Raw genomic sequence first — 18213 nt, 5'->3', positions numbered from 1 at the left:
ATCAACTGGCGTCTCCTGGCCGTAGACACATACATTTCAAAGAGCTATCATATCATAAGTGATTGTGCCTGCGTCTTGATAAAGATAATATGTGAATATTAAGTCCACACAAAGGTCTTTCACAGTAATAACGTCTGTCTTGCTCTGTTTCCCTCAGTTACTGAAGCCATCTCTCTTAAGGGGAGAGTAGAGGAGATCAGTCTGGTGTCGCCGGGCTCATATGTGATAGGAAACACCTCTTTGGACCTCCAGAGGGGGACGGACAGGCAGACACTCAGGACACATGGACCACTCAACGCTGATTTCATTATCAAGGTGGACCAAAGAAAACCGACTTAGCTGTTTACTGAAAACATATTTCATTAAGTGTGGGCTTGGATGGGGCGTCACCAGGCGTCCCAACCAATGAGGGCGTTGGAGGCGGGCCTAAGACTGAGCTTAAAGCTCACGTGACGGGTGGAGATTTGAAAAAAAAAATCTCTTACATGGACCTTCCATCTTAAATCTCTTGCAGATGGCGAAGTTGATAGAACCAAAGTTATTTCTAACCACTTGTGTCTTTAAATACAAACAAGCCTGCTCTTAAAACTCTTAATGCGAGTGACCCTGCCTTCTCTTCATCACCAATAGCAAAACTACTGCTGCTCGCTGATGGGAGAAAAATGTTTCCGGTACCGGTTAAGAAAAAAATAAAATAGATTTATGATTTTTATTGTTTTCAATTGGAAAGTGGTGGAACACTTTTGTGAGAGCAGGTTGCTCACACTCTCAGTGATCAGCAATATTTAGATTTCCATTCATTAATATGTACTCTATACTTCAGGGTGAGTGATCAAAACGCCTGTGACAAAAAAGCATTGCCAAAGTGCTGGATACACTGCATTTTGTTAATTGTGTAACATATTATATTTGAAAATGTAAATTGTATTACACTCTTCTTTACATAATTTACAAACTGTTTTTTTCTCTCCTTAATAACAGATTAGTTCCCATTTTATGAAATGTCATTTTGTATTTTGTAAGTGATATTCCTCTCCTTCAGAGGGTTTCTCTTCACCAAGCTCTTCTTTGCTTACCTATTATTATTTACTTAATCTCTATTGTACATATATTTAACGTGACAATGTTCTTTTTAATATTCACGTTGTGTAGATGAAGTACGGAGGCTCTAAGGATACAGTCGTCCAGTTTCTCTTCTACCAGCCCATCAGGTACCAGTGGAGAGAGACGGACTTCTTCCCCTGCTCGGTTACCTGTGGAGGAGGTGAGTTGGCCACAGGTGTCTTTTTCTAACAGCGTTTGAATATCCAGCGTCACTTTGTAGCTATCTGCAAGTTTTTCGGGTAACATACTCTTGAGCGCTTTCCTCCTGCAGGCTATCAGCTGAACTCTGCAGAGTGCACGGACATCAGATCCAACCAGACCCTGCCCGAGCATCACTGTAACAGCTACCCTGAAAACACCAAACCCACACCCAAACTCAAGGAGTGCAACATGGACCCCTGTCCAGAGAGGTCTCATATTGTTGTTACATTCCATTAACCGTTCAGCCTTGTATTACTAAATGGTAAAGAATAACATTGCTGTTTCTTAGAAATGTGCTTATCACTGTGAACCAAATACTGTTGTTACAACAGACATTCATTGTTTGGTGATGTTTCGTCTCTTCCAGTGATGGATTTAAAGAGGTGTTGCCATACGACCATTTCCAACCTCTGCCTCGGTGAGTGGCCATTGTTTCTTTTAAGAGTGACTCCGTTGCTGTCTCTCTTCTCTCTGATGTAACACAAGACGTGAGTCTTTTACATAATTACTTGTTCAAATACATCCTGTGAAGTAACCGGAAGTAAAAGACGTAATAAGGATTCAATCCACATGAAAAATCGATATAATAGCATTACGATCACATTACTATAACATGTGAATCGTATTAATCAGTTGGCCTGACTCATTGGCCCAATTCCATTCACCACACTCAAAGAATTTGAGGCTCTTGTGAAGTTGACAAGGGTTTAGTTCAGTCCCACTTTCATATAACACCAAGAACGCTTTGGAATGGAGAAGTAAAAAGAGGTAAACCAAGCGGGCGCAGGTGGTAAATGGACTTTTCATGTCTTGTGACAAACTCAAAGTGCTTTAACACCACATGACATCATTCACCCATTCACACCCATTCATGACAGGACCTAGCATCCACAGTGGCACCTGTCCATCAGTAACTAACATTCACACACTGTAGTCACAGCTAGAGGAGCAATGCTGGGTTTAAGTGTCTTTTCCAAGGACACGTGGACATGCAGGTTAGCCGGGCCTGGGATCAGAACCACCAACCCTCTGATTGGAGGCCGCGCTCCCCACTCACCCACAGTCTCCCAGACTGGCAAATTAGATTTACCAAAACACTAAGGGTTACACAATGAACATTTAAAAAAAACAAAATCAGATGGAGAATTATATAAATACATTATATGAAATGTTACATGTAGAATTCACACTGGACTAACATGTTCACATTTGACTTGAGAAGAAATGCACCTGTTACAGAAATGTCTGCGAAAGCCAGTTGAGCGGTTTGATAACGCCCATCAGGCTCTGAGCGTCGCGTGTGTTTGCCCAGCTGGGAGCAGGGCCCCTGGACCCAGTGCTCGGCGTCCTGCGGCCAAGGAGGCGGGTGGCAGGTTCGCAGCATGCTGTGCATGGAGGAGGACATGCAGGGACGCTTCTCCCAAGTAGACGAGTGGAAGTGCACCCACTCCCCCCGACCTGTCGCCCGACAGATCTGCAACGCCTTCGCCTGCCCCCAGTGGGTGGCCATGGAGTGGTCTCAGGTCAGTGGGTCATTGTCCTCGCTTGTATTCTCTCTCAATTAATCTCGAGGGTCCACTAGGTCATTAACGCTAGAGGAAAACAGAAAAACATTAATTATTCAAATAAACTAAGCGACCCCCTCAACCAGAAACGGAGTGGCACCCCTAAAGTGTGTGTTGCTGTCTACCTGCAGTGCACGGTGACGTGTGGTCATGGTCTGCGTTACCGCGTGGTTCTGTGCATCGACCACCGCGGGCAGCACATCGGAGGCTGCGGGGCGTCACTCAAACCCCATGTTAAGGAAGATTGCCTGGTCCCCGTTGCCTGCCATAAGCCCCGAGGTAGGACGCCGTTCAAATGCACACTCAAACTTGAGTGAATAGAATGAATGAAAGTACCTTCCCTTCTGTCTCTTCACTTGGTGCTGCAGCCCCAGTGGTCCTTCCCAATGCTCAGTCCCCAGCGACCACTGATGGAGCAGAAGCACAGATTTCAATTACCGCCACTGTTGTTTGAGCTAAATATCATTAGCATATGATGCATAACAGGGCAACATCCTCAAGGACATTCAGAACCAATCTGAGATTGAGTTCAGTTGACTGTGTCTCCGGCTTTCTTTTGAGTAAAGATATTATATTAAGCAAAAATAATCGCAAATACAGTCTGAACCCTTGATTTTGTTGAACTGTTCCCATGTGAATGAGTGATTACAAAATGTTTAACAATACCCTGCTTGTTGTTGTCATTTTACATGAAATGTTCCGCATTATATTCAGTTTGACCAAGCCTTCTTCTTTGATGGGTGAGGACTAGTGCTCTGAGAATGTCCCTGATCCCCAGTGTCAGATTGGGTGTAAACAACTTCCTTTGTGCCTTTCTGTCAGACTCCGTGCCAGTGGAGGCCAAGGTGCCCTGGTTAAAACAACCTCACCAGGTGGAAGAACAGCGTGGTGCTACAGAGGACCCCACGTGAGCACACACACACATTAATTATTTTAATTAGAACACGGGTAGAAATCCTGCGCTCTGATTGGGGCAGAGTGAGTCACGGGGGGGGGGGGGGGTGCATTATTTAGCGCTAAGGTACATTTGCTGTTCACATTGACCCGAGCATTGCATGTCACTGCTCACTATTTTTCCTCTAGACTGATGAAATGTGATGCACAACGTTTAGTGGTGAAAGGCAACTTTTTACTTAATTTTTATAATTTCTCTGGTAACCGTGTTATAAAAGCAATGAGGTTCTTCAGGCTGTACTTTATCTTTATTAATGTAACAGTCCGAGGGTTGCCTAACTACACCCTGGAACTGTTACATTATTGGACGATAAAGTACAGCCTCTCGTACCTTATTGCTTTAATATAATCGTAGCTGTCTACAGAGACACAGAGGTCTTTAACAAGGCTGCCTCAACATATTCGCTCTGGTCTGATGGAGTCCGTTTTTTCTATTTGATCTGATACGTTTGACCAGTGCACAAATTAAAGCAGGTATCAAATTATTATTTGCGTATTTCCAATAACAAGTTTGAATGTCAGTTCAAATTAAAGGGGCTTTGGATGGTGACTTTATGTATTTATTTATTATCTTGCGACCTTGAGCGTCCGTGAAAGCTTCTAAGTGGAGCGTTGTTCTGTCCCCTTTAGTCTTCCCCCGTCCGAGTGGATCATTGAACCAACACTGTGGCTGGACATTGCTTTCTCTATAGATACAGCCATTTCAGCAGTACAGTACAGTATTTGATTAAATCAGCAGATATTGAAAAATAAAAACATCGATCAATAACTAAGTTTTTTTTTATATTTTCAAACCTATCACTTGTACAGTGTTTATTTTCTATGTTCATTTGTTTACATTCATGCATTAAATTGGATGATACTTAAATTGCAGATAGAAGGTGGTGTGCTTTAATGTACTGATTCGATACACACACACACACACACACACAGAGCTTATCCAGGGCTAACTTAGTCTTTCCGGCAGCGGATAAGCGTGTGATTATTGCCTGCCGCTCTGGGCCTGGTCGGCTCTGATAGCCTCCCTGGGATCCATTAGTGGTCTGCATAACGTTCATTAATTCAATTCATAATCCAGCAACAAAAAAACCAAAAAGTACATTAAACACACATCCCCTGATTATTTGACTGGTGGCTCTGAAGAGCCTAAAGCACCCTGCTTAAAAGAGAAAAATGTACACTATAACAGTAACATAAAAGTGTGAATAGAAGTATACATCATGTCACAGCCAGGACCCTGATATTCATTTTAGATGCAGCTCAGTAGAAGTGCTTAGAACTTAACTGTGGTGTATAATTGTTAAACGTTGTCACCTAAGTTGTAAGCATAAGCACACTTATGGTTTGATACCATTAATAAATTGAACATTTTTATTCCAATCCATTTATTCCATTTCCGCGTAAAAAGTGACCATTAAGCATCATCCTGTAACGTAGTGTATAACTCATAGGTTATTGGTGCAAATGTAAGTCTTTCCTAAATGCTTCCTTAAATGTCAAGATTATGTACGGCACCACTTCTAATAATGACTTTTACCAGTGAAATCACCAATCCCTGATTGTTGGTTAGTCCATTACTTTGTAATAAATAAATGAGCCGCCTTCAACGACCTTCTTGGTGAGTGAGCGTGTGATGCAGCCACCGGAGGCTGTTCAGAGTGACTTAAACCGCCAGCACCACATACGGTGATCTGTCACAGAAATCCACCCATCCGGCAGCACGAGTGCCTTTTCACAACCAGCCATCCGCTGCAGTGCACGGGGTCGCACATTAGAAGACGGCCGTTTGGGTTCCTGATCCCAAGTGATACTGAACGTGTGTCGGCTCAGGCGTCTTATCGTTTGACTGAGGGGGAAAAAACCTCACAGTTCCATCAATGCAGCACACTACTAACAGCATGATAACGACTATCCCACCTTAAACAGGTTATTTTTAAACATCAGCAACCACCAACGCTCTTTGAGTCATGCGTCACTCAAGACGTGACTCCAGATGTGCTCTTCTCAATTACACCACTAAAAGCAGATGAGATTTAAAGGCCAACAGTCTGATCACCCTTCTACATTGGATTAGATACCCTTTTTCTCTCTATCTTGTGCATTTTGTGATTTGAATCGGATTACTGTTGCTCTTCCTGGCTGCAGATCGTTCTCCATCCCTGTGCTTAGGTTTGTGCCCGGGCCCTGGTCCGCCTGCAGCACCGCGTGTGGGCCTGGCGAGCAGACCCGGGAGGTGAAGTGCCAGGTGCTGCTCTCATTCACCAAGACCGAGGTGGACCTTCCAGAGGAGGAGTGTGGTGAAGAAAGACCGCAGGTGTTGAGGCCTTGCAACCAAGGGCCATGTAGCAATGTTCCACACCTCTCTGTGCCGGGCCTGGACATGCACACCACGGAGCTGTACCGATGGGACGACAGGGGATTCACTGTTTGCTCAGCCACGTGCGCCGCTGGTAAGGTTGCTGGGCAGTTTAAATGAACCTTTGTCCACTTCTGTCATCCTTTCATGTCCAGCTGATGGTGTGTATGTTCTGTAGGGAAGCAGACGGGCGTTGTGAGGTGTGTAAGCAGGAAGCAGGGCGAGGATGTGGATGATTCTCTGTGTGACTCATCCAGCAAGCCCCCAGTGATAGTCCGCATCTGTGCCCCCGAGCCGTGCCCCCCAAGGTAAGAACCCCCAAGGCTACGACCACATACAATGTTTTCAGGCGACCCAGTCAACCTACTCGGCTTCTGATCCTGTCTCCAAGAATCGCTGCCTGCTGAAGGTTTGCTAGTTAAAGGCGTCAGTGTCCCACCATAACCTCCAGTATGCACAAAGGTGTGACAGCACGTTGATTGGTGCTTGAAGGTTTAATTACTATCAAAGTCCTCCAAAGTATCCCAGTAAGTTATCATATGGTCTTGTGTTTAGAGGGAAACTAAACAGAGCTGCCTACATCACTAGAATAAACACTGGGATTAGAGCTGGAGTGCAGTCAGAGTGTTCGCCACCATTGCAGAGAGCTGTTTCTTTTGGAGGAGTTTATAGGCCAAATTGTTCCACCCAAAACAAATACCTTACTGAATAAACTGAGTCACTCTCAGTCAGGCTGGGGCTGAGGAGGAAATGCCATTGTGTGGCTACTGGATACAGGGACGGGCTTCAATGGATCCATCTGTGTTTTAATCAGATCGCTGTTTATCTGATAAAATAAGGTAATGAAGGCTAAAGGTTCACTTAAACCTTTAAGCCGTTCCTAACTCAAAAATAAATCAATTGATGAAACAAAAGTAAAGGAAACAATTAACTTTGATGAACTGAAAGCACACTGAAAAGAATAAAGTTTCTAGATGAAAACACAGGCAACAGACGACTGGATAACTGACGACTTGCACATTTTGTAACTCTCCACTAGTGTGAAGTGTGTGACCCGTCTGGTGACATGAAATGTGACACTGCTCATTTCCAAAACTAAAGTCGGCGCAATTCTTTGAACGTCTAATTTTTAATACTAGAAAATGTATCAAATTGCTTCGTTCAAGAAATGATTTATATTGTACCTGCAATGACTATGGGCAACCTGCATAATGTGATTATATTTTCAACCTATTTGTTCACATAATGTTTGTCTTGCAGTTGATACATACATTATTCAAGCAGAACAAGGTTAAGAGACAATCGCATTGAGATTAATGCCACTTAAAAAATGATGGTGGATTAGGTAAGAATTTCTCATTTTGCCCCGATTCCTCCATCCTCAGTACAAGACACGTAATCGCTACTGCAAGACGCCAGAGGTGTAATGGATGAAATGTCTCCCCTTCCACCCTAATATTTAGCAGTAGTTTGTGTCTGACCTGTTCCCCCCCCTTGCAGATGGGAGGTGACCGCATGGACCAGCTGCTCGGCATCCTGCGGCGTTGGCATCCAAACCAGGAGTGTGTTCTGCATGCGCCTGTTATCAGTGGACCAGCAGGACATTCTGACCGTGTCAGAGGACGAGTGCAGGGAATTCAAACCTGCCATCCTGCAGCCCTGCAACCAGGTGGACTGTCCTCCAGCCTGGGAGACGGAGCCTTGGCAACAGGTGTGTGTGTGTGTGTGTGTGTGTGTTCTCTCTTATGCATGTTTGTGTGTGTGCATAAAGAACTGATTCAACCCTGCTTCCTCTGTCCAGTGCTCCCAGTCCTGTGGTGGGGGTGTCCAGTTGCGGAAGGTCTACTGTAAGCGGCTCCTGTCCACAGGGGCCCGTAGCAGGCTGGGAGACGGGGCTTGTTTGGGGGGCAAACCTGCTACGAACAGAGGATGCAGCAGCATTGACTGTGAGCCCTATTTGTCAGCAGGAGAATGGGGAAAGGTGAGTGATAGACATGATGGTTTCCCTTTTGAACTGAAGCCAACGCAAGTGCTTAATTGTAACAGCAGTGTGTTCGGCGAAATCAGTTATTTTCATGGAAATCAATGGGATCACAGGGTTTGCTGTGATCAGGCAGGCAAATCGCAGCCATTAACCAGCAGCAAAATGCTGAAATCACCAATTCTGATATCTGAAGAGCCTCTGTGTCGCGCCCTGAGGCCGCCCCCATGAGGTCTGTTTGCGATTGTTGGGGCAGAGACGTTCATGCCAGTGGCCTGCTGGGGGTCCTTCTGTAGGGCTCGGCCAGTCCTTACTAAACTAAATGTTGCAATTTTATTTTGAAAAAAAGACATGTAACGATCAGAAACGTTTCCTGTGTCCGTATGCATGCAACCGGTAGAAATGTCGTACACAGGCAGCAACCTCCAGATGGACAAAGGGGCTTTAACATGGTGTTTGCTCACCACAGAAATAAACACACTTGACCGACATCTTTCTGGTCCAAACTGCTTTTGAACTCAATTCCTCAACATACTAAAACACGGACCGGACCTTTTTTCACATTCATCTTCACATGAACATTGATGTCCTTTGGAGGTGTTGTCGAAGTGAAAAGATGAGGAGGATGAATTCAGTTGGACCTGGCACGTAGAGGCGCTCAAACCTCTGAGTCGAGTTGTGTTGCTGAACTGTTGTGTATGAATCTGCAGTGCTCGGTGTCCTGTGGTTTGGGGATTCAGCGCAGGGAGCCCGTGTGTCTCCAGCAGACCACCATGGGCGACCAGGTGAAAGTGGCCAGGGAGCTGTGCTCGGGGCTGGCCCACCCCCCCCTCGTAAGAACCTGCCAGATGATGGGCTGTCCCAGTAAGGAGCCTCACAAACATCACATGTTCACATTCAAAACCCTTTTTCATGCCACTCTCCGATGCTTGAAGGATATGCCAGTATTTAAGGACAGTTTCAATCGCATAAGTTCTGTATTTCAGAACTGGATTGTATTTATTGGGCTTTTATTGAAGGAAAATATGATTTGCTCTCCTCCTAACTCGATGAATTTGATTGACAGAATAAGTTAATTAAGTTGTGTTGAGGAACTGCACCTATTGACCCAACATTTCCAAACTTTTTTAATCAAGTATAATTGGCAGGGCTTAATGAGCTTCCCACCCACAACAAGTGGGAAAATCAATTATCCACCGCTTTGCAGACATCCTTTGATTACAACATCTCTGATTGCTATCAGATCGGACAATTTGTATAAAAGTGTCAAGTGTTAACACACACATGCAGATAGAGCGTTCACACACGTTTTACCACTGTACCAAGTCCTCTGTGAGCCTTCTGAACAGCTGCAGTGCTCCTTGGTATAGATTCCTTCATTTACCTTCAGTGGTGGACAGACTGTACTTCTATATCTCTTGTTCAAGACTTCCAACGACTCAAAGGGTCCGTTTCTCAACTTCTTCTCAAACAACCTGTTTGTTGAGTAATAATCCCTTCGCCTTGAACCGCTTTCAAATTCTGAAAGAGCTTTACATTTTAATTTGAGTTGGATTTGCTGTTCATTGATTGACCATCTCTTTTTGCTTATATGGACCTAAAAATGACAGAATCATCCGTTCATTTGTTTTAATTGTTGACTGCATTACAAATGACCCTCCCTCCGCCCATAGAGCCCGAGATGAGACGCAAAGAAAACCAAAAGAACCAAATCAGGCAGACAGTGAGACGTCCCACAAAGACCAGAGGCTATGAGCATGGGGTGAAGCAGTGTCCCACGCTCATGGCCGTGCACAAAATCTACATCCAAACCCGCAAGGAGAAGCGCCTCCACCTAACTGTTGGTGGCCACGCTTACCTCCTACCCAACACCTCCTTAGTCATCAAATGCCCCGTCAGGAGGTTCCCCAAGTCCCACGTCCGCTGGCTCAAAGATGGACGTCCCCTGCCCAGCTCCAAGCACCTGGACATCACCCAATTCGGCTCCCTGAAGATCCAGCTTCTGTCTGCCGAGGACGTGGGGGTGTATGCGTGTGTTGCCGGACCCGCCTCCGACATCTTCACCCTCCAGCTTCTAGGTGGTGGCAGCAAAGCGACTGGCAGGCTGACCAGTCCTCCCAAATGGGACCAAACGCTGCCCAGTTGCCACAGACACCACGCGGGCGTGTCCCAGCTGACCGGGGCCGGGGTCCGTGTGTCTTTGCTGCCTCCTGGTGGCCAGGAGGCCCTACTGCAGCCGCAGGTGGAGGAGAGACTGATAAATATCACCCTGAAGGCTGACGGAGGAGAGATCCAACAGGAGCAGGCGTCGCAACTCATTTCCTCTCTGCTGACACACACGTCTGCTGCCCAGCTGTGGACGGGGACCACGGGAGGTGGAGGACAGGCTGAAGGTAGTTACAAGCGGCGTATGCCGAGCTTTGAAGCGGTTGTAAAGTGAATGTTAATTAGGTAAATCCAGAGTTCTTTCTTTGGGCCAATCAGCCTTGGGCCAATTTTACCAACAGTCTCATTGGGTCTCTTTCTCTCCACCTGGAAAGGGTAGAGTTTAGTTGAAATGATTGAATGATTCGATATTGAGAGAATAATTGGGTGATTGTTCTCGTCTGGACAGCCTTTCGCCTCTAGAGTGGGGTTTGGCTTGTAAATTGAACTACTCTATTTCCATTCTCCAGACATCAGAGCACATCATGCTGTTAAATTCTAGGATATTCTCCATTGACATATCTTCAGTGTATGAACCTCATGAATAAAAATGCACAAGCTGTTATGTATTTCTTTGTAATATTTTCTTGGAATGGCGCAATGGAAAATCAGAGCTACTATTCCCAATTTCTCCATTTAAAAAATGGATCAATATATATGTAATGTTGGAGTTAATAGTGATTAGCCAAACATAATTATCAGCCAAAAAGGGCAACCTTTTAAACAGGTACCTTGTACCATCAGCTGTAAATTAAAAGCAAAACAAAGTAACGTACATACGTACAAAAAAAATATTTGATGTGAAAACCTTTAATATAATGTTAATCTGTTAATGTTATGGTCTCAGATCCAGGGATAAAGCTTCACGCAGTGTTTGTATCGGTTTTGTCTCCCAGACAGACGTCCCGACTGGTCGAAACCCCCCTTCGTGCAACGAGCAGCAATCGTCAGGCAGCTGCTGACCCGTCCGCTGGCATTTCAGAAGAACATCAACATCAGCATCGGACAGAGCGCCCTCCTGACCAACGCCACCCGATCCCTGGCCATCCGCTGTCCTGCGGAGGGCGTCCCTCCTCCCAAGGTCAGCTGGACAAAGGATGGCGCTCTGCTGCTTCCCACTGACAGGTAACACCCCTCAGCTGCTGCTACGAGTCAAATCACAGTGTATACAGTTTTCTTTCAATGAACTCTTATCATGGAAACTCCAAATCAAGACACTCACACCCGCGGCATCAAAACCACCAGTTATAAGTTATCAGAAAAATGAACGCATACATATATATATGTGTGTGTGTGTGTGTGTGTGTATAGACTATGCTCAGAGAATTATCTACTAGAAATGAATGGAAGTTGATTTCAAAATCCCCAAAAGCACTACTTTGTGTGTGTGTGTGTGTGTGTGTGTGTTTATACTGTGACACAGGAAGGTGTTTTCTGTGTCTGTCTGTAGGGTCTCCTGGGACATCTCTGGAGGACTCCGCATCCTTCAACCCAGAGTGTCTGACAGGGGACAGTACAAGTGCACAGTCACCAACACACTGGGCTCCGACTCAGAGACGTCTCAGCTGCTGGTGGCAGGTGACGATCTACCATCTGTCACCGTGATACGTGGCCATAAATGATACAGGAGCTTTGTCTGAATGCAAAGGAGATCACTGCCAGTAACAGATACTCTTTCTCCTGTGTGGCGCTTCAGAACCACCAGCCATAGCGGTGTCATGGGGGAACGTGTCGGACCACGGCGGGGTGTTGGGACAAAGCTTGAGGTCCGCGGTCGGCGGGCGAGTCAGTGTTCGCCCTGGAGCCAACCTCACGCTGGACTGCCCCGTTACCGGTATGTATGTATGATGAGTTAAATATGCCTCTCATTGACGTCCTGCCACTGAAGGCAGCACCCTTCCTCCAAGGTGCAGGACCGTCATGGTAGAGTCCTGTGTGTTGTTGACTTTGTGGACAGGACATGGCAGGGATTGAACTGCTCTGAATAACTATCTATAATAGAATCGACAGCAGTGGTTAGTTAAGTTAGTTGGAGACTGCCTGCGATGATGCAAAGCGAGGCTGTGTGTAATAAGGAAGATAGATCGGTCGGGCTCAATGGCTCAAAGCCAGTTTATTGTTGTTATTAAAACGATGATGGCTACAGCAATGTTGTACTTAGATAGTGAATTGAATTCTGCCCTATGCAGAATAATTCTACTCTAATATGGATCTGTAATGTGTTGCCAATACTTTTCATTGGACCTTCTGCTCTCTCTGTCCGTCAGGATTTCCTCCGCCCACAGTGACGTGGAACAAAAAGAACGGACCCTCCGGGGCCGCTGCTGTTTCACTGCCTTCTGGCTCGCTTTGGATCAGGAATGTTTCTCTGCACCACCGAGGCATCTACACATGCACCACTACCAACGCCGTCGGAAAGTCCACAGCTTCTACCGTCCTGCAGGTCTACGGTGGGTTCGCACTCATCAGACGGTGCAAAGCTGTCCCTTCTGATCGTAGTCTCCATCTGGAATAACGTTTTGTGCATTTCTCTTTGTGAATGTGTGTGTGTGTGTGTGTGTGTGTGTGTGTGTTCAGATCATCGCCCTGCTGGGGTTGGCAGCGTCGGTCCAGTCTCACAGGAGCTGAACAGAAGAAGGGTCCTCATGGCGTCACACCGCGGGACCAGTGTGCTTATCAAGCCTGGAGACGTTCTACGTATAGGTACGCCACAGGTCCTGCACAATGTCACCTGTAAAGTCCCTCCACTCATTCACTTCCACGGAGACTGATCCTCTCAGAGAGGATGACTGACAGATGGTGCTGGTTTAGTTCTGGTTTGCACCATCTTGCTTTGCAGATTGAGTCATCATAGCAACATGATGTAGGGCCCCACCAGGGGACAAAACATCACACAACATGTTCCTTCAGAATATTCTCGGCCTGATTCAGAGTGACAGACGACTCTGCCATTGACACAGCATGAAGAGCAGCCCCGTTGTCATGGTAATAATAAAGGTACATGAGGACTCCCAAATGTAGCAGCCGGAACAAAACGCCCACGAGGAGCCTGGATGAGGATCAACCTCTTGGTTCTAAACGTATACCACAACCAAGACTGCTCCTAATTAATGTCAGGTGGTTGTGAAATAAGAGGAAATAAAGAAAACAGGCTAACCCAGCAACAGGACATCGTTACAGAAACGGGGTTTACCATCACCGCGGCGATAGGATGCACGACCCGAGTAAGGAGAGCAGGAGAGAGGCCTGCTGCTCAGACTTAGTAACAGTTAATGGACAATGTTTCCCAGTTGTTGATTCCAGCCTGGTATCTGCCCGGGTACGTCACCAGTTTTTTGTGGCTGCTGTTGACTTTTCTGGCGATGCCAATTCTGAAAACCATCAACAGATCATCAGCAGACACATGACCAAGCGGCGTTTTCATTCATTTTAAATCCAACAAAACATCACATCTATTTGACCTAAATTCTATATTTCCAACATATTATATATATTATAATAATCATAATAATATGAGACATAATATGAAAATTCCAATGCCAAGTTCTTGTTAACTTTTACTGAGAAGCCATAGAAAGCACTCTGAATGCAAACATGACAAACTGGCATTACAGGATAGGATGGCTCCTTGGTACCATCTACTGAGGATCCATGGAGGGAGCAGCTGCTGCATCTGTGAGAGTCCTGCAATCCTCATATAGCTGTCCAACCCTGGTGTAGATGACACCAAAGAAAAGCAGAGCTTTGGCCTGGAGATTCCTCTTCGACAGTCGACAGCGCGCCGTGTGACCTTTAGGAATATTCAAAGATATATTATCTTGAGTGCAGTCAAGAGGTCGCCATTCGGGGGCTTAGAGACATTTCTTCCTACATTTGCGACGGACGCCGCTACACAACAAGGCTTTTGTTTGGTGCACTTGATGAGTTAAAGGTCCAGTGAGGACCAAGTTCAAGTTAAAGGAGATTCATCTTGTTGTCTTACGCACACACTCACATAAGCACACACACAGTTCCGCCTCGTGGTGTCTTATTGCTAAGCCACAATCGTGCATGAAGTAATTTCTCCACTTCTCCCTCTCACATTATTTAGTCATAATAACATCATGTTTTCATCCTTGTAGCATTGTTAGAAGACTAACCACGTGGCACAATGTGTATTCAGCTCTCTTCCTCTAATATTCCTTCACATCACTCCACTGACTAAATCAATTTCACTCATTTTCTAAAATGTCATTTAGCTACGTAATTGCTTTTATCCTGTTTGTGTTGGTTTTATACAGATTTTTCAGACAGATCTTCTGAAAGCATTCCCATTTTAATCTACAAATAAAGTTACTGGCCATCAATAATCTGACCTCCATATCAATGATGAATTGTCTTTTTTTATACCGCAAAATCGTCCTCTTTTTGCCCACATCGTTTCCTCCTAACCGAGGACGTCTGTAGGACCTGTAAACAGAACCCGGTGCATTTGATGCTCTATTGAAATGTTCTCTTTGGTCCTTGTAAGGCTGTCCAGTCCTGGCTGGCCACAGAGTGCCGGTGCTGTGGGCCTTCAACCACCTGACCCTGAAGGACGTGTCCAGTGCAGAGCAGACCCCGGCTCCTGGTCCCGATCGGCGCCTGCAGTACCGGATGCTGGCGGGGAGTCGTGTCCTCGAGGTGGATACGCTGCGGGTCAAGTTCTCAGGCCGGTACCGGTGCCAGACCATGACCAACGGTACCAGACAAACGCTGTCTGCCTGGATCGACGTTCACATTGAAGGTGAGCAGTGAGTCGATCGGATCTAAATCCATTCTTATCCTCTTCTTATTCTTTATCCTAAATATATTTTTGAAGCAGTTCATTAGTTATAATAGTCTCTTCTAATACAATCATTGTCAAGGAGACAAATAAATGGACAGAAAATAAAGTGGTGTCCATCAGTTTGCTCTGTTGAACCCTCCCACAGAGTAGATGACTGAATGGGACGTCCTTCATTGACTTCCTGAGGCGGTGTTGAGCTTATGCTGTGCCCTTTGACCTCAGAGACCAGCTGGCGTGTAGGGGACTGGAGCACATGCAGTGCCACTTGTGGGAACAGAGGAAGCGGGCTGCGCAGGGTGGACTGTGTCAATCGGGATGGAAAGGCTGTGCAGCCCTCCATGTGTCAGCACAGCCCGAAACCCGCCCCGCCCCCAGTCAGCTGCAACAGACACGACTGTCCTCCCAGGTACGCTCGCACGCCGTGGTCAGTGACATACGTGACTCAGGCTGACCGCTTTAAACACAAACGTGTCCCCAAAACATCGTCACGTCCATCTCAGTAGTAGAGACATGACCTGCTGGTATTCCATTTATTGTGTTTCATTTGGCTGTGTTTTTACTACCAGCTGAGGCCGTATATTTAACACTAACAAAAGGTATATCTCCAACTAATGCATTCAAACCACGGTATTAAATGTGCAAAATACAGGGATTATTGTCATTGGAACAATGTTTACAATTATTAGTTTTATCAGTTAACATTGATAATAAATTTTACGGCATGTCACAGAAACTGAATTTAACAAATGTCCATTCAATGGTTTCTTACTATCGTGATTTGAAGATTTTAGTGTGTAATATTCCGCAGAATAGAGAAGTTTAATTTAAGTTGGTTCTGCGGAAGCTTCTCCCCGTCTCTCCAAAGGTTCAGTTTTTCATGTCTCACAGGGTGTGTTATTTTATTATTTTTACAACATTATGTGATTGGCTGCACATCTAAACATCAGGACGCGTATTTAAGTGTTTTCTGTAATTAACACTTAAATACGCTTAAATTGTACTTATAATGGCACTTTTCTATAACATGTTTTGAAACTGCTTATTTGATGAACATTGTACTTTCTTGTTACTTGTCCTTCTGAGTTTGTATCTCTATGTGGAAATGCACTTATTGTACGTCGCTTTGGAGAAAAGCGTCCGCTAAATGACATGTGATGTAATGTAAACATAACTCCGCCCCTTGTAGTCACCAGGCATTCTGTGACCGTCCTATCTGGCTCCATCTGGTGACCAAATCTGGAATTACAGCAACATTTAATGAAAACCTAAAGCTTCTTCAATTAAACATTCAATTAAACATAATATGGCATGCATTACATCATCACAAAGTTCATTTATTTCAGTAATTCAACTTAACCATCTACCAGGACATTTTAGAGCACTTCATGCTTCCTTCAGCAGACGAGCTTTATGCAGATGCTGACTTCATTGTCCAGCAGGACTTGGCACCTGCCCACACTGCTAAAAAGATTCTGAGATTTTGAATTTGGGGTTTTCATTTCAAAATTATATTAAATAAAGGCTTGAAATATCTTACTTTGCTTGTAATGAGCCTATATAATATATTAGTTTCACCTTTGAAGTTGAACTTTTGCACGGATGTATATATGTTAATGTTCATATTTACATGATTGACGTTTTTTCCTATTTATTACTTTCATGCCAATAAATCAAATTTAATACAGACGTGATTAATAGAGAGCGACACAAAGAACAAAAGAAGATTGTGGCGTGTTACATACTCTATATGTATATGTATGATGGAGCTGATAAGCAGCACAGCTTGGTCCCACGTAGTGATGTGTTTCTCTTGTGCCGTGTCATCGGTTCAGATGGCTGGTATCGGAGTGGTCCAAGTGTTCAGCCTCATGCGGGGGGGGCTGGAGGAGGAGGCAGGTGTCCTGTCAGCAGGTGGATGCCAGAGGCGCCGTGAGGAGCCTGACAGCAGCTTCCTGTGAGCAGATGAACCGCCCCCCGGACTCTGAGCAGTGCACAGCCAATCGCTGTCCAGCCTGGGTAACCAGTCCGTGGGGGAAGGTACGCGCTCCGTCACACACTGATGTGTGTACGCCAATCTACACAGAATCAAGTGTTACGGGTCATTTCTTTTCTCAATTTCAGTGTTCAGGGAGGTGTTTGGGCGCAGCCTCCACCATTCAGAAGAGATCTGTCCTCTGCCAACATGTCAATGGCTCCTCGTACCCAGACTGTGATCTCAGAGACAGGTACACACACACATGTTCAAACATCACATCAAGTGACACAAGGAGAAACGGTGACCTTCTCTGATGTGATGTGTTTGAGTGTTAAGATGCACAGTGCCTTCATTTCCACTCCAACTTTAAGTTACCGCTGATACTGACTTATCATTATTATTATTATTATTATTACCATAAGTGTTTCAGCGCGACCTATGACCTATGATCAGATCAGTTTACAATTTTGTTTGCTGCAAAGCCAAGTTGGTAAAAGCAAATCAGCCTAATTAGTATGATAGATTATTCTTTTTGGAACCCCCCCCCCCCCCCCCCCCCAGGTCTGCGTATGTAACATTTTCTTAATGAAGTCCCAGCTTTTCCTCTGCACGGTTCTGCAGAAAACACAATAGTTTTGTCCTGTGAAACGGGTCCCAGCACTAAAACTACAACTTGTGTGATGAAGGCCTCCGTCGGTGCGTAACTGCTCCTCCGCCCGCTGTGATGTGGCGTGGCGTCCTGGCGCGTGGCGGCCGTGCACCGTGCTCTGTGGCAGCGGCTTTCAATCCCGCAGGGTGGACTGTGTTCAGCGCGCGAGTGGCAGGGCGGTGGCTGACCAGAACTGTGCCTGGCTGCAGCAGCCCCCCACCTGGCAGCACTGCAACACCACCAGCTGTGGGAGTAAGTGTGTGTGTGTGTGTGTGCACCCCACAGTGTTTTATTTCCTTTATTAACTAGTTGTCAAACAACGGACAGTTCGATCCAAAGTAAATATTAGTTTAATATCTGCCAGCAGTCCGTTCCAGGGACTTTTCTAGAGAAATACCATATGAGTGTGTGGCCGA

General features: G+C 45.5%; 1 protein-coding gene across 4 annotated transcripts in view; it reads left to right on the top strand.

Moving 5' to 3' along the window:
- Nucleotides 1–18213, top strand: part of adamtsl3 (ADAMTS-like 3) — an 86292-nt gene that overhangs the window by 66034 nt on the left and 2045 nt on the right. For 3 of the 4 annotated variants that reach the window (XM_037488224.2, XM_062561662.1, XM_062561661.1), the window contains 23 exons: nt 158–315; nt 1153–1264; nt 1376–1514; nt 1673–1723; nt 2618–2828; nt 3002–3149; nt 3693–3777; nt 5994–6274; nt 6359–6488; nt 7681–7891; nt 7982–8161; nt 8872–9025; nt 9835–10554; nt 11263–11491; nt 11817–11944; nt 12063–12200; nt 12634–12816; nt 12944–13069; nt 14877–15131; nt 15396–15579; nt 17006–17210; nt 17295–17398; nt 17835–18049. In XM_037488224.2, the coding sequence (XP_037344121.2) occupies nt 158–315; nt 1153–1264; nt 1376–1514; nt 1673–1723; nt 2618–2828; nt 3002–3149; nt 3693–3777; nt 5994–6274; nt 6359–6488; nt 7681–7891; nt 7982–8161; nt 8872–9025; nt 9835–10554; nt 11263–11491; nt 11817–11944; nt 12063–12200; nt 12634–12816; nt 12944–13069; nt 14877–15131; nt 15396–15579; nt 17006–17210; nt 17295–17398; nt 17835–18049 (4347 nt within the window). Of the gene's footprint in view, nt 1–157; nt 316–1152; nt 1265–1375; nt 1515–1672; nt 1724–2617; nt 2829–3001; nt 3150–3692; nt 3782–5993; nt 6275–6358; nt 6489–7680; nt 7892–7981; nt 8162–8871; nt 9026–9834; nt 10555–11262; nt 11492–11816; nt 11945–12062; nt 12201–12633; nt 12817–12943; nt 13070–14876; nt 15132–15395; nt 15580–17005; nt 17211–17294; nt 17399–17834; nt 18050–18213 lie in introns of those variants that run through there. The other variant, XM_062561663.1, reaches the window with a different exon arrangement.

Source organism: Pungitius pungitius, chromosome 4 (assembly GCF_949316345.1).
Source record: "Pungitius pungitius chromosome 4, fPunPun2.1, whole genome shotgun sequence".
NCBI classification, from domain to species: Eukaryota; Metazoa; Chordata; class Actinopteri; order Perciformes; family Gasterosteidae; genus Pungitius; species Pungitius pungitius.
Note: the sequence above shows the minus strand (reverse complement) of the source record. Positions and strands in the feature narration are given on the sequence as shown.